At 43.7% G+C, this 14,888-nt stretch overlaps 1 protein-coding gene across 1 annotated transcript in view; it reads right to left on the minus strand.

Moving 5' to 3' along the window:
• Positions 1–20: 20 nt before the first annotated feature.
• col17a1b (collagen, type XVII, alpha 1b) overlaps positions 21–14,888 on the minus strand; it is a 28,676-nt gene continuing 13,808 nt past the window's right edge. The window contains exons 11-52 of the mRNA XM_086093257.1: positions 13,503–14,183; positions 13,334–13,411; positions 13,185–13,253; positions 12,372–12,506; positions 12,205–12,297; positions 12,092–12,136; positions 11,863–12,003; positions 9,982–10,785; positions 9,810–9,860; positions 9,520–9,546; positions 9,288–9,350; positions 9,122–9,217; positions 8,122–8,157; positions 8,012–8,038; positions 7,192–7,236; positions 7,047–7,109; positions 6,850–6,876; positions 6,104–6,175; positions 5,934–5,969; positions 5,827–5,862; positions 5,516–5,578; positions 5,353–5,379; positions 5,198–5,272; positions 4,800–4,871; positions 4,663–4,722; positions 4,523–4,582; positions 4,424–4,450; positions 4,203–4,253; positions 4,048–4,125; positions 3,938–3,976; positions 3,586–3,702; positions 3,398–3,517; positions 3,215–3,328; positions 3,006–3,131; positions 2,820–2,939; positions 2,566–2,742; positions 2,246–2,386; positions 1,952–2,179; positions 1,700–1,864; positions 1,548–1,628; positions 1,112–1,195; positions 21–721 (exon numbers count right to left, since the gene is read on the minus strand). Coding sequence (XP_085949383.1) covers positions 669–721; positions 1,112–1,195; positions 1,548–1,628; positions 1,700–1,864; positions 1,952–2,179; positions 2,246–2,386; positions 2,566–2,742; positions 2,820–2,939; positions 3,006–3,131; positions 3,215–3,328; positions 3,398–3,517; positions 3,586–3,702; positions 3,938–3,976; positions 4,048–4,125; positions 4,203–4,253; positions 4,424–4,450; positions 4,523–4,582; positions 4,663–4,722; positions 4,800–4,871; positions 5,198–5,272; positions 5,353–5,379; positions 5,516–5,578; positions 5,827–5,862; positions 5,934–5,969; positions 6,104–6,175; positions 6,850–6,876; positions 7,047–7,109; positions 7,192–7,236; positions 8,012–8,038; positions 8,122–8,157; positions 9,122–9,217; positions 9,288–9,350; positions 9,520–9,546; positions 9,810–9,860; positions 9,982–10,785; positions 11,863–12,003; positions 12,092–12,136; positions 12,205–12,297; positions 12,372–12,506; positions 13,185–13,253; positions 13,334–13,411; positions 13,503–14,183 — 4,703 coding nt within the window. The 3' untranslated portion in view covers positions 21–668. The remainder of the gene's footprint in view (positions 722–1,111; positions 1,196–1,547; positions 1,629–1,699; positions 1,865–1,951; positions 2,180–2,245; positions 2,387–2,565; positions 2,743–2,819; positions 2,940–3,005; positions 3,132–3,214; positions 3,329–3,397; positions 3,518–3,585; positions 3,703–3,937; positions 3,977–4,047; positions 4,126–4,202; positions 4,254–4,423; positions 4,451–4,522; positions 4,583–4,662; positions 4,723–4,799; positions 4,872–5,197; positions 5,273–5,352; positions 5,380–5,515; positions 5,579–5,826; positions 5,863–5,933; positions 5,970–6,103; positions 6,176–6,849; positions 6,877–7,046; positions 7,110–7,191; positions 7,237–8,011; positions 8,039–8,121; positions 8,158–9,121; positions 9,218–9,287; positions 9,351–9,519; positions 9,547–9,809; positions 9,861–9,981; positions 10,786–11,862; positions 12,004–12,091; positions 12,137–12,204; positions 12,298–12,371; positions 12,507–13,184; positions 13,254–13,333; positions 13,412–13,502; positions 14,184–14,888) is intronic.

Genomic DNA, 14,888 nt, shown 5'->3' on the forward strand with positions numbered 1-14,888 from the left:
TTTTAATAAAAACAAGAATAGTAGCAATTTATAATTTAATGTTTTCAATAAAACGTGACGGTATAAAGTCAATACATCAAAGTCAGTGTTCTCGTATACAAAAATATACAATCTAATCAATCAGTCATTCCTTTATCTTCATCAGCAGCCCAAAAGCGGAATATTGCTTTGTTTGCGTATTCATCTACAAATCTTCCTTCAAGTACAGCAATAATCTGTCCTAAATACAGCAATCGATAATGTAACTTGGCTGGGTGAATGCTAATGCTATAATGCTGACATAAATATGTTGTATTAGGTAATTTTCAATCGTTTTGTACGGATCCTGGAGACTTGAGTGGCATATAGTGGCTAAGAACAATAAGATGACATTTTTCATAAAACAGCAATTAACGTATTGACCTCAATACAGTAGAATACTCATAAAACGAAATATTAAAAAACTTCAGTCACTCGAGCATACTTCTACTATAATAATATTTCCATCTAAACAAAGCAAATATTAAACATCCACAAGTGAGCGACGGAAAAAATGTGACCAACAAAACTAAACACCGGCCAGCAGCAAAGCTAAAGAGCTAATCATTATTACCAAAGCTTTAATTTTTGTCCTTCTGCTTGCATTGCTTCTGTTGAGAACAGAGAAGAAGAAAAGTAGTAGCCACGCTTCAGCCGCCGTCTGCTGGACCTTCCTGCCGCTCACGCTTGATTACTTTACCTCCTGGAACAACAAAACAGAAATTTTAATATAGGATCTAATAACCAATATTGGGGCATACATTTAAGACATATTTAAAATTGAAATACTGTCGTTCGGTCCTGTACTTTCATATGTACAAGCAAGCACCCAGTTGTAGCACACACTTGCTGGCGAGAACCACATTTCTGTTACATTTACATCCACCGGCGAGATCCAGCCTACTATAACGCATACACTTCCAAGCGAGATCCAGCTCACTCTTCTACACGCCCCCTGCCCCCTGTGATGCATACACTTGCTGGCGAGATCCAGTTCACTCTTACACACGCGATATCCAACCCTCTGTTTTGCATACACTTGCTGGTGAGAGTCCGCATTTGCCCAAAAGTATATGCGGAAAATTTTGAGTACCTGTGTCCCTCCTCTGTACGCGATGTGGAATTTGGATCGTGTACGTCCCTGGAATTCCTGGTAAACCCGAACGTCCAGCATCACCTGGAAACAAATATATTTGAAACATCAGACAAAATTTGTGGATGCCTGGCTACTATGCCCCCTTGGTTCACCCCTCTCAAAGCCCCTGACGAGAAATGGTCAACATTACCCTAAAACAGCCCGTGTCTTTCCAGGGATAAGTTCTTGAGACATTTTTGTCTACAGCAATTTCATGAAGTTAAGTAAAACTGGCTCTGACCATGTGGAGATTTATCAATAGAATTTGACTGGAAATGCCCAAAATTACCCTAAAATGGCCGCCAAAACCAAAATGGCAGACGTGGTCTACTTGTGATAGACAAGCCCACCAAATTTCATGTTTCGAATTGAAACTACTTCCGGTGGACTGTACCCTTATCTCCCTTGGGTCCCGGGTAGCCTCTCTCTCCTCTTAGTCCGGCAATTCCTGGAGGACCAGGGACGGTGCCGTGAGCTGTGCCAAGAGAAGAAGAATCAGTAAAAAGCTCCGGTTAGTCTGGACCTTTCCATAATCCGAGTTCTCACTTCTGAAGAAGTCCATGAGATCAGCCGTGACGTTCCCGTAGGCCGCAATCACACGGCTGTAACCGGGCGCTCCGGGGGGTCCCGGTGGGCCGGGGGGACCTTGGACGGCTCTTACTTGAGTTCTCCAAGGACCCTCCACCAGGTACTCCTGCAGCAGGCCTTGGTCTGTGTGAAGAGAGAAAGACAACCTTTCAACATAATGAAATCTGCTGAGTCATAAAGTTGCAATAAAGTGGCGAGTCATCCACTCACTCTTGATGTAGTCGGAAACCTTGAGGGCCACGCTGCTGTAGTCCATGATCTCGCTCAGCTTGCTGATGTCGATCTCGTGTTGGGAGGTGAGCCGGGTGTCGCTCTGAGACGAACTCTGACTCTGGCTGCTGTGTCTTTGCACGTAAACAGTCTCTCCGCGATCTCCCTTTTGGCCCGTCGGTCCCGGAGGGCCCTGGGGTCCGGTGAGGGCCCGTCGGACGCTGTCGGCTGATGGAAAACCGTGATTATGTTGCATTTGCGAACGTGGTAGCGTGTTGACAAGTAGTCGCTTACTGGTCAGGTAGTCGTAAACTTCAGAACGGATGGTCTCCCGAGGGACAGTTCCGCTGTAAGTAACGGTGCCCCCGGAGCTACTGGGTGGTCCTTGAGGGCCTGGAGGTCCAGGAGGGCCTGGAAGACCTCTGAAGCTAGAGCCTGTTAAACATTTAAGGTTGGATGTTTTAACTGTACGTAAAACATTGTGCTGCAAGAGACTTTAAGAGCGTGGCTAAGGCGCAAGGTAGTTCCACTGTTCCTGTACTTTACGAAGGGTTTTGATTGGTTACCTGCTCCAGCGGTTTGATTGAACCTGAACCCTAACCCTCCGTACTCACCCTGCAGGTAACGTTGAAGCTCATCCAAGCTGTACCCACGACCGCCCGCCCCCAACACGGTGGTGGAGACCCCTGGCGGCCCCTGAGGACCAGGGGCCCCAGGTTGCCCAGGAGTACCAGGAGAACCGGGAGGGCCTTGGTTCACGGCGGAACTGATCCATGTACGGAAGTCTGAATCTGTTTGGGAAGGAAAGACGTGTAGTCACTAATCTGACTAACATGGAATATGAAGTGGATTCTGGTGTTTGTTTTACTTCTAACTAGCGCCGAGTAATCAATCGAAACTGCCGTGTAACCCTGACCGCCTGAGCCACCCGCTCCTGGAGGCCCAGGGAGTCCTGGTGGTCCGGGTGGTCCTCTTGCGATTCCTCTTTCTGTTGACCAAAAAGAACTTAACACACACGGCGGCAACAGTGTCATGGTTTTGATTCAGGACTTACCGTTCATGATGTTGAAGACATATGTCGCGACTTCCTCAATACTGTAAACGCTCGAAATTCCTCCTGATCCACCTGGTGGTCCAGGTGGTCCCGGTGGGCCTGACAGGTATCTCCTCACATCTTCTCCTAGAGATTAGAGAGAGAGAGATGTTCTAGCTATGCCAAGATGCTATCATGCAGTTAGAAATTGGACAATTTGTTGTACTGACTCTGCAGCATGGCAATGAGACCGCCGACAGTCAAGGCCCCTCCGGGTCCAGAGGGTCCGGGTGGTCCTGGTAGACCCTGAACCCCAATGCTGATGCCTGAGCTGGAACCAGAACCTGTGAAAGGAAAACACAGTGAGGCAAAACGCATCTCAGTTTTAAAAATGAAGATTACCAAAGACTCACGTTGCAAGTAGGCAACAATTCGAGTGGAGATCTCCTCGATGGAACCCGAGAAGGTTCCGGGTTGTCCTGGAGGTCCGGGTGGACCTGGAGGTCCTGGAACACTAGACTGCCTGCTTCTACCTGTTAAGTGGTATATTTGGTAGCCATGGTGTTCATTGGCGGTCTTCGAACTTCAGAGAGCAACTTACTTAGATAGTCCGACAAGTACTGGCGCATCTCGATGGACGAAGCGAAGGAACCGGGCTGCCCGGGAGGTCCTTGAGGCCCTGGAGGACCAGGAGGCCCTTCGGTGACGGAGACTGAGCCTGAAGAAAGACATATGAGGAAGTTGGTGCGGCAAACTGTGCTGTCATTTGAGTTGTAAAGAGGAGGAACATTTCCGGTAAATTTTTCATTGGAAGTTACGATGGGGAATTTGGGACTTTTCAAAATGGGACTTGAGAATTAAAATATAGTACATAGGCTCTTCTTGACCTCATGCACACGCACTACAGAACCACTTCACTTCATTCGAGTAGATTTCAGAAAGACATGATCTACCTCGAGAAGATCCGGGAATTCCAGGAGCTCCAGTGTCACCTTAAAAGAAACAACAAATCTTCATTGGACGTTCTGTTCAAACGTATCTTCTGGCTCCTTCAAATCTTTACCTTTGACTCCCTGTGGTCCTGGCAGTCCAGGAGGCCCTGGAGGTCCTTGCACTCTGTGTTCTCCGGAATAGGTGGACACTGGGAGGGAAAACAACAAGCTTAGTCCACCGGACTAACTGTGTGTGGTCTTCCGTTTGTAATGATCTTGAACTGACCTCTCTCCAAGCTTCCTGGTCTTCCAGCCAAGCCGGGTTGTCCTGGTTCACCTGGACCACCACAGTTCATTAGTTATCAGCGATCAGTAACTTGTGGTTTCACATATCTGTACATTTTTAACCTATCCTCCTTTAGGCCAAAGCCCTTTCTGATATAAGAGTATTGCTTTGGCGCCATCTTGGTGCATAGGAAATATGAAAAAGGGTTTCTCAAAAGTTACCTTGGTAGCCTCTCGGTCCAGGAGAACCTAAAGATGGACACAAAAGTTGTTGAGATATATTGGATCCAAAATGGTACAATAACTCAGTGTTGGTCAAACCTGTGGATCCTTTCTGCCCAGCAGGTCCAGGTGGTCCTGGTTGTCCAGTATAATAAGTTCCTAAAGTGTTCAAATAATAGTATCTTTATCTTTATGGATTCCGTAAATGCTGCATTCCCAAATGGTGATTGATTTCATACCGGAGCTGGACGTAACACCAGAATCTCCTTTGTCGCCTTTCGGTCCTGGTCTTCCGTAACCTGGACAATGGTGCAGAAATGATTACACGGTGAAGTCTATGGACTTCATCAGAAGCATCAAACGAGTCCTGGCTGACCTGGAGGTCCTGGTGGCCCAGGTGGACCCGGTGGGCCTTGTAGAGATGATACGCCACCCGAAGCTAGCTGCCCTAAATCATGATTTGGAGATAAAAGTTCAAGGTTCAAGGTTCAAGGAGAAATATGTCTTAATGGACAGCATTTGGCTAAATTTAATACTGGAAATCATTGATAGTGCGTATTATCTTCGAGGAATTGGTCTCTTGGCCTGACCCCGCATTTAGCAGACAGGCCTTCTCCACAACCTTAATTTCCTGTCTGTCTCTCATGCATCCTGCTTCATTAAGGCTCACATACTGCATTCCTCCAGTTAATGTGCAGAAGATAAAATTACATCCAGGATAATATTTGTATATATATATATTTTTTTCAATCTGAACAGAAGAATAATACTCACTCTCAGCTAAGCTTGAGCTGAAACTCTCAGATGTCCTCACTGTTGATCCAAATTGTCCTCGGTCGCCTTTAGGACCTGCCAAGAACAAAAACATGCACCATGTAGGTCACATACAATATATCTAAAAATATTAGCGAAGATGTGTGATGATTTACCTGTAGGGCCGGCAGGGCCAACTGGACCTAAGAAGGTATATCACCACATAAGCAAATCACATTTTACAAACATAGGTGTTATTATCATGTTATTATCATGTTATTATCATGTTATTATCATGTAATTAACATGTTATTACAAAATTGAAAGAAGCTGTCAAACCTGATATTCCCTGTGGCCCACGAGGCCCAGGTGGTCCGGGGATGTGAACAGTGGCAACACCGGCTGGTAAATGAGTGACAGATAAGCACCCTCATAATGAACACACAGCATATGTAAGAGTACCTTAACTTATCATTTTCAATAATTTTGTCATAGTCAAAGTCATAACTCACAAATCAAATCAAGTTTAACCATCTAAATGCACTAGAATGACACTAATCCATTCAAATACATCGAAAAAGCTACAGCCTGTAACTAACCACTGTACATGGTTTAGACTTAAGTCACATGGTACATGTTTTTCTTATTACCTGCATTAATAATTCTTCCTGCTTCACCCATATCACCTGAAAACAGACACAATAATTATTGCACTGATTTTTGTGCACTTTCTGCAGTTTTTGTGCTGGTTCCGTACCTTTAGGCCCTTGTTGACCTGGATTGCCTGGTAGTCCTGAACGAAGAAGAAAAACACCGTTTCACTTCAGACTTTTTCAAAAATATTTGGAAGCAGCACTTTTGAAATGGCCGAGCATGTTTGTTAAGATGTTTTATCGATTCCATCGATTAAGAGGAGCATGACGGCACCTGGCGGTCCAGCATCTCCTGGAGGCCCAGCAGCACCTCGAAGTCCAGGGTGGCCAGGACTGCCAAGATCACCTGTTGGCACAAATAAAATAAAATAAAAATCAGCATTTATGCTATCTTGAAACTTTAAAATTCAAAATTACTCGACAACTTAAATGAAACCGTTGACTGTGTTTTGAAGAATGCCAAAACATGAACCCAACCCTTAACTCATTCACTCCCAGCCATTTTCACTGAAGCAATCCCCTTTGCTCCCGACTGTTTTATTGGATTTTAACTGATTTTGCAAGGCCCACAGGATATTGTGTTCTATTGCTATAAAAACGTGGAACCTACCAAAAAAAAAAGATTAGAGTCTCTTCTTTCATCAGGAAATAAAAGTATATTGCTATCTGTTTCTGTTCAGCAACAATTATCATTAGAATATTGCTAAATTTCATCATTATTCACAAATCTGTTTAAAACAGTGGGGAAAAGGGTTTTTTGAAACATGGCCCTGATTAATCTCTTATACTCTGCTGTCACCTGCTGGCGTTTTTTGTAATAACTACCATTGCTTTAAGCATTCTCTTCAGTTCAGAGGCTGCATCAAAGCCTTCTGTATGCTCTAGCATAAATAAAAACATTTAAAAAAACATATAAATACGTCTTTGGGAGCATGGTAATATTTAAAATAGAACATATTTATATGTTTTTGAGAGCAAATTAGTTAATTAAGAGCTACATGACTAAATGCTAACATTTACCTCTCGAGCCTTTTGAACCGTCTTGTCCTGATGTTGGGGGGTAAAAAAAGACACAAACATTAAACTACTTTTGGCAGAGGAAAAAAACATAAATGAAGCAAACTTGTCTCTGCTGCCCTCTAATGGAGAAAATCTGATAAATTATAATCCAAAGCATACAATTGACATTAATCAACACTGGCAGTCCTATCACCCACCTGATGATCCCTTAGGTCCTTTCTCACCAGCCGGTCCAGGCAGCCCAGGTAAACCACGATCACCTGATCACACAAATCAGTTTAGGTTGACCTTTGCTTTTATGCATCCTGTTATTATTTACGTTCTTTATTCTACAAACTCTACCTTTGAGACCAGGTGTCCCAGCTTCTCCGCGGAAACCCTGAGGACCTGGTTGAACAAATAGACCATCTTTAAAAAGAAGCCATCCAAAAATGCCTTGCTAATGCTATCGTCCGTCATTTGAGGAGCAAGTCAAAATGAAAGGTGGAGGTAAGCAGCGATGAGGAGTGACGGCGTAGGTCAGGGTTCACCAATTCCGGTTCCCGAGGTCCAGAGTCCTGCAGGTCTTAGATGTTTCCGCCCACTAGCACACCTGATTCATATAATCAGCTCATCAACATGCTTGATAACGATCCTGATCTTTAGTATCAGGTGTGTTGGTAGGCGGAAACAACTAAAACCTGCAGGACTCCGGACCTCGAGGACCGGAATTGGTGAACCCTGGTGTAGGTACTTGGATCAACTTTTGGGTTGGAAGAAAGTAGTTTAGACTGTAGAGGGTAGTGTCAAATGTCAGGGGTGAAAGAAGGGCTTCCAAGGGTTTCCAGTGAGACCAGGTGGGTTTGTAGACTTAGAAGAGAGTAGCAATGATCCGAAGACCACGTAGCAAAGTTGAAGACACTGAGATTGTCTTTGGAAGAGACCAGGATGGACAGGATCACAAGTAAAGCACAGACTTGAAGGTTCGGAGACAAAGGTTTGGGCAAAGAGATTCGTGTTTATGGTGAGGGAAGACTTGAAGGTACGTGAAGTTAAAGCAGATTATTCCAAGCACAGGAAGAGATGGAAGAGAAAGATTCACTATGATGACACTGCAATTAGTCCAAAGAGTAAAAAGAAGAAGAAAAGGAGTCTTTGCTCGAACAAAAAAGAAGAAGCTCACCTGGTGCTCCAAGGAGCCCGGAAGCACCTGGAGTGGATCATCAGGGTAGAGTTAAACTAAATATTGTACTCTCGATGGGTCATTTGATTACTATTAAAAACTGGTCTCACCTTTTTGACCAGTGGGTCCAGGTTCCCCAGTATTACCTTCCGGAACAAAAACAATGAAATACTGAGGATTGACAGGACCTCCTGGTGATTTTTTTTCCCACTCCCACCATACACCGCAAAAATTGCTTGGCTCACTCCCGCCGTCCTGTCCTGTCCTACAGTATGCGCTGCTTGTCGCATCTCTTCCTCAGGTAGCACTGCCTTCTCAATCCCCATACACAATCCAAATCCAGGTTGCGCTGTCCTGTCTTGTCCTGTTTTATAGCTAACTGTCACACAGTTTCCTCATTTGGAGTTCCACTGCCTTTGCAGTCCAGATATCAATACAGTTAACAGTTCTTGTTCTGTTCAGTCCTGTCCTATTTGGTACTCATTGTGTCCCTTTTTCAAAAGGTGTATGTAGCATTGTCTTCCCAAGTCCAGTTATAGATGCAATCCAAATTCCGGACTTACTAACAGGTTGTCCTGTCCTGACCCATCCTTTCGTGTTGCACCCTTTCGCCACATGGTGTTTCACTTTTCTAGTCCAGATATCAATACTATGTTAACTCCTGGCTTACTACTAGTGCTCTATCCTGTCCTGTTCAGTCCTGTCCTATTTGGTACTCATGGTGTCCCTTCCTCAAAGGGTGTAGCATTGCCTTCCCAAGTCCAGTTATACAGTAGATATAATACAATTCTGGCCTCACTAACCCTGTCCTGTCCTGACCCATCCTGCCTTATTAGCTACTTGGCACAGTACAACCCGTGCTGCATTTCCAGTCCACAAATCAAGACAAGGTTAACTCTTGGATTATTATTTCTGTCCTATCCAGTCCTGTCCTAGTTGCCCCTCGTCACAGGTTGTAGCACTGCTTTCCCAATCCACACAGATACAATCCAACTTTGGGGTCACTACCGCTGTCCTATCCCATCCTGTTCTATTTGCTACTCGTTGTGTCTATGTAATATTATTATTGTCATATACGTAGATGAACACAGAACATTTTGCTTGATGTACCTTTTTCACCTTTGGAGCCAAATCCTGGTTCACCTCTGGGTCCAGCAGGGCCTTCTCGTCCCCTCAAACCAGAAATACCCTCCAATCCCTGTTCACCTGCAGACACATGCCGGCATTTATAGACCCACCTTAAAACAGTGTACGTGTATTGTACAACTGTCCATACCATGGCCTCCTTTTTGGCCCTTTGGACCCTGAGGACCCTCATGGCCAATCGGACCGGGACCACCTGAAGTCAAAAGGTTTGACATTAACCAACAGAAGATGTATCGAAAGGCATCTATTTATTTTATGAGCGGTTTAGAAAAAATGTCTGTCACAACAAATAAGAATTTGTAACTAAATTTGTTTACATATATTCAGGAAAACAGTTCAAACTTGGCATAAAAGTTCCTTACCTGCAAATCCGTGTTGACCCATGTCACCTGTAAAACACACAATTGGTTTGTGTTAAAGGAATTGCGCTGATAAGAAAGCAATAAGATCCGGCAATAGAAAAGTAGTGATTTGGCGCCATCTTGATGCCAAGGCATTATTTATGTTGATGAAAATAACAGAGAATGTAAAGAAGCTAATTGTATAAAACGTGAATCAGACAAATGTCACAAAACAACGCTGTGGTCCTCGTGAGCCTTTAAGGGGCGTGGCCGGATATTGTATATTGTACGGGTAATAAAACAGAAGTTACCTTTCGGTCCAGGTAATCCTCTTTCGCCTTGCATTGCACCTGTTATGAAAGCTGGAAAATACATTTTAGAGAATTTTATTTTCATTCATTTAGTTTTATGAATGTAAGATGTAGTTTCAGTATGTTTTTTTAAAATAATTTTTATTTTGCTAACATTTTGGTCACAAGTTACCTTGGAATGTCTGCGACTGCATTTCCCCTCTCACCATGCGCTGGATGGCTATGTGAAGAGCAGCGGCGTCCACGTAACCGCCGGTGCCGCTGGTCCAAAAGCCGTTGGTGAACGTTTGACCCTCCCTGTGGCTCCCGCTGGAGATGTCGGTGAAGCTGGTAGTGTGGCTCGAGGTGTGGCTAGAGGAGGAGTCGCTGCCGCCCAAGCTGGTGCCGCTGGTGCCTACGCCGCCGCTGGCGCCGGTTCCACTGGCACCGGCGCCAGTGCCGCCACTGCCACCACCAATAATGATGGTAGTCCGTCCGGAACTAGAGCCGCCACCGAGGCTGGTGCCTGCGCCACCACTTGAGCCGGTCCCAGTGGCTCCGCCTCCACCACTAGCTCCAGCGCCACCCACACTGGTTCCACTAGCCCCAGCGCCAGCTAGACTGGTACCACTAGCTCCAGCGCCACCCGTGCCGGTACCACTGGTGCCACCAGCACCTCCAGCTTCAGCTCCAGCTCCAGCTCCAGCACTGACACCAACACCCCCAGCAGAAGTACCACCCCCACCCCCAGCCCCAGCCCCAGCCCCAGTCCCAGCACCGGCACCGGCAGCAACCCCGATTTGCGTTCCAGAACTGGAGTCCGACCCTCCTCCTGCTCCGCCTGGCCCGAACACGAATATGTCCGTTTTGGACTGGTCGCCACCGTCCACAAAGGTGTTGCCGCCGAGTCCCACCAGACGACTGGTCCGAGCTGAGATGATGGCCGACTCGCTCTCCAGAGTGGCCATCCGGCTCTTCAACTTTCTTACGTCCTCGGCTAAAAACCACAACGAGATTATGTTTCATTTTGTTGAATGGCATTTCAAAAGTTAATAGAAGATTTTTCTATAGAAGGAAATGGATTTTTAATATGCCTCCAAGAGGCTGCAAACAGGCAAAATCTGATTGGATGGTTAGTAAATATTGTGATCATGTGATGATGCATTGACATTATTGGTTTAACTTTTTTTTTGTTATTGGCCAATAATAATACAATTCAGCCAACTCACAAAACCATTCATTTGCTCGTTTGATATTCTATCTAGATGTAGCTACATAATAATGATTAACTGGTTTATTATAATTGTAATTACAAGTTTATTACAATGTTATTGAACATGTACTGCATATAAATTTATGAATTTGCAAAAGATTAAGTGAAAGGGGTCCCTTTAGGCATTTTTTTTATAGAACAAACTAACAATTATCATTTGCTAATTATAACTAGTTTATTACACTGTATAGGACAATAACTATTCCGTTCATCAATTTAACTGAGTAAACCATTCACATATATCTCTATAGACACTTTAAATAAGATTATTGTACAGTTAGAATTATGGTGTAGTTATTCGCATTGAGATAGTAATTAATTTCTGCCATTAGGCAAACTAAACCTAAATTAAATTCAGGTGCTTGTTATTCGAACTGTAATAACTAGTTTATTTATAATTATTTTATGTCAATTAACAAGAAATCAATCGGCAATGTGTTCCTATGGGCATTTTGAATACAGTATAATTAGGTTTTACTTACTCACAATTAGTTTATTACAAAATCTGATTGCAATGACTAGTTTATTACAATGGTATAAGATAATGTTGCTAAAGGAATTCTCCCATTTAACAATAAATTCATTTGTAATGTGTCTCAAGTTAAATGTATGTGATATGTTTTTATATTGTAACTTTTTTTTTTTTTGACTAAGTAAATGAATAAGATATTCTCATTTACAATACTGACCAGGCTGAGTAAAAATAATATATAATTACGTTCTTGCATTGCATGGTAATAAATGGTTTATTACAATGTAATTGGACAATAACAATTTATGATATTTTGCCAAGGACCTTACCCAGCGCGATGAGGCCGAAGAGGAGTCCGAGCAGGAGCAAGAAGAGGAGCAAGAACGCCAGCAGCCACTTCCACCACGAGCAACAGCCGTCAAAGCAGCAGCACCAGCCGCCTCCGCAGGCGCCGCCCTTCTTGCGAAGCTCTGCAGACGAAGTCCATGGTTAATTAAAATGAATCTCGTAAATTGAGGCATGACTGCGCATGCAGAAAATAAAAACTAAAATACATACGTGCGTGTGTGCCTTTGTCTTTCATTAACACTCCTGATGATCCATCTGGCGGATTCACACATCTTTAGCGTTTAGGAACGAATACAGAAGTAATGTTGCGGTGTGAGACTCACAATAAGCATTTCCTGTCCCTGCCTTGAGCTGAGCCGCGTCACCGTAGCTTGTGATGAGCTTCTCCTTCTGGATGGAGTCGCCCGAGAGGGAACCTGAAACATCACAGCACGTTTATTGCCGACAGTTTGGCTCTTTTCGTTTCTGACCGTGCAAAAGTGCGCCTCACCTCCCCCGACAGTCCTTGTGAACTGTTTGCCGCTGTCTTTGGCCAAAATAAGTGTTTCTGTTTCCCTGCCGTTGTCCTTGTCCGAATTCACGAACATGTAGTCCTTGTACGCCTCCTCGTTTTGGGGTCGAGTGGCTGGAGAACAAACAGATGACACTGTAATTACACAGTAATAACACAAGAAGCTTTACAGTTAAATGAATGAGAGTGTTTTGACAGTAGAAACATTTAAAGTCCACCAGGGGGCGATAGAACAGCTTACGTGAACTTACCGGACACATTTTCCTGCATTCCATAACCTGTTAAAAATGTTTGTAGTATTTACAGTAATTTTACAACTACATTATTTTTTGCAGTATTTCTATTCTGTAGATTTTAGGATTTATTAAATTAGAATGTAATAAATAGTTTATTACAATATAATTACACAATAAAAACAGCAGAAGCTTTACAGTTAGATGAATATGAGTGTTTTGACAGTTGAAAAAAAAGTCCACCAGGGGGTGGTAGAGTAGCTCACTTGAAGATACTCCAGTGCCAATGACACCACCGCCAACAGCGGACACATTTTTCTGCATCCCATAAGCTGTCAAATTTTCAGCAGTATTTACAGTAACTATAGTAGTTTTACAACTACCGTAGTATTTTAGCTTTGTGGATTTTAGAATTAAAATTCTAAATTAGCATGTTATAACTATTTTGTTACAATGTAATTACACAATAATAACACAAGAAGCTTTACAGTTAGATCAATGTGAGTGTTTTGACAATAGAAACATATTAAAGCCACCAGGGGGCGGTAGAACAGCTTACCTGAAGCTACTCCAGTGCCAACACCACCACCACCGCCAACAACGGACACATTTTTCTGCATTCCATGAGCTGTCAAATAACAAAAATATGAAGGTCAACACTCACAGCACATGATATCATATTTCATGGGACATTTTGAAAATGCGTACTTGTCATGCTAGCATTTGCGCCGCTTGTAACGATTGCACCGCCAGAAGTGGGCGCCAAATTATTTTGAAAGCCATAAACTGCAGGGAAAAATAATGAATCTGATGACATTTGTTTTTAAAGGCCAAAATGTGTTATACAATATAGAAACGGACTTTCTGACAAGCTCACCTGACAGGGAGGGTGCGGCCAGGCCGATGGGCGTCGCTCCCCCCGACATGTTGTTGGCGCCGGCCTGGTACGCGTAACTGCTGCCGGTGCCTGCCACCATTGCGGCGGTGCCGGCGGCGGAGGGCAAGGTGGCAGTGGACCACGGGAAGGCCGGAAGCGCCGCGTCCGAGTCATAATTTGTGGCCCTCACGCCGGAGTCGTGAATGCCTGATTTCTGACTGATACTGTACTGGGATGACCTCACGCCAGTGTCGTAATGGCCGGACCTCAAACTGCCGCCATACTGGGACGATATGGCGGCAGTATCGTACTGGCCTGACCTCAAACTGCCATTATACTGGGCGGGTACGACACCAGAATTCTGCACTAGGGATCTGACGCCGGTATCGTACTGTCCGGCTTTGGCGCTACCATTATACTGTCCTGTCCACATGCCTGTGTCATACGACATTGCTCTTACACCGTATTGGCCCGATCTCACACCTGGGTCATACGTGACGGACCTCACGCCGATGTCCGACCTCCCCGCGTCACTATAGTGGCCCGATCTGAGGCTGCCTTCATAATGGCGGGTTTTGCCGCCTGCATCAAAATGGCCGGCTTCCAGACCCGTTTCGAGCAAGCCGGATGAGTCCACCGTGTGGAAGCCGTTCGATCTGGCGCCAGGACCAAATGTTAACACTGTGGAAGTGACAGAGGACATGAAGCAGGCACAGGTGAGTACACATCTCAGGGAAAATGCCCAAATTGGGGCCCAAATGTTAATATTTTGTGTTTTGATTAGGGGTGTCAGGTGATTAAATTGTTTTATCTTAATTAATCACATGACGTCAATTGTTAACTCACGATTAATCACAAATGTTATATCTGTTCTAAATGTACAATAAAATCTACAATAAAATTTTTTTCTAAATGTTCTTGTTAACATACAGTAATTGCATAATAATCAATAAAATTGAGTTAAAATTAAAAAGATGTATTGTACTGTAAAAAACGAGTGATATTGATTTGTGTTTTCTGCCACTAGATGGCATAAGTGCATTTGTAAGACGATGACAGCTCAGTGTATTTTACATGAAGTCATGTGAAATTCTGCACATTCCTTGTAAGGAATATGTCCAATTTTTGGCTTTTTTTGCATTTTATTAATATTAATATCAAATACAAAGCATATGAAAAAAAAATCACTGAGTGATCTGTAAATGCACCCAATTGTCCAAAACATGTTGAAGTTCAAAATGGCACCGTCCAAAATTTCTAAATTATTATTGTCATTATTATATGTGGAAAACAAATTTTTATAGTACACATGAGTAAAAATGTCCAAAATTTGGCCCATTGACTCCCGTTATAAGTCATAATTTTTCATATTTTTTGATGCACTGA

This window comes from Leptonotus elevatus, chromosome 13 (genome assembly GCF_054856555.1).
Source record: "Leptonotus elevatus isolate MCC_2025b chromosome 13, RoL_Lele_1.0, whole genome shotgun sequence".
In the NCBI taxonomy this organism is placed as follows: domain Eukaryota; kingdom Metazoa; phylum Chordata; class Actinopteri; order Syngnathiformes; family Syngnathidae; genus Leptonotus; species Leptonotus elevatus.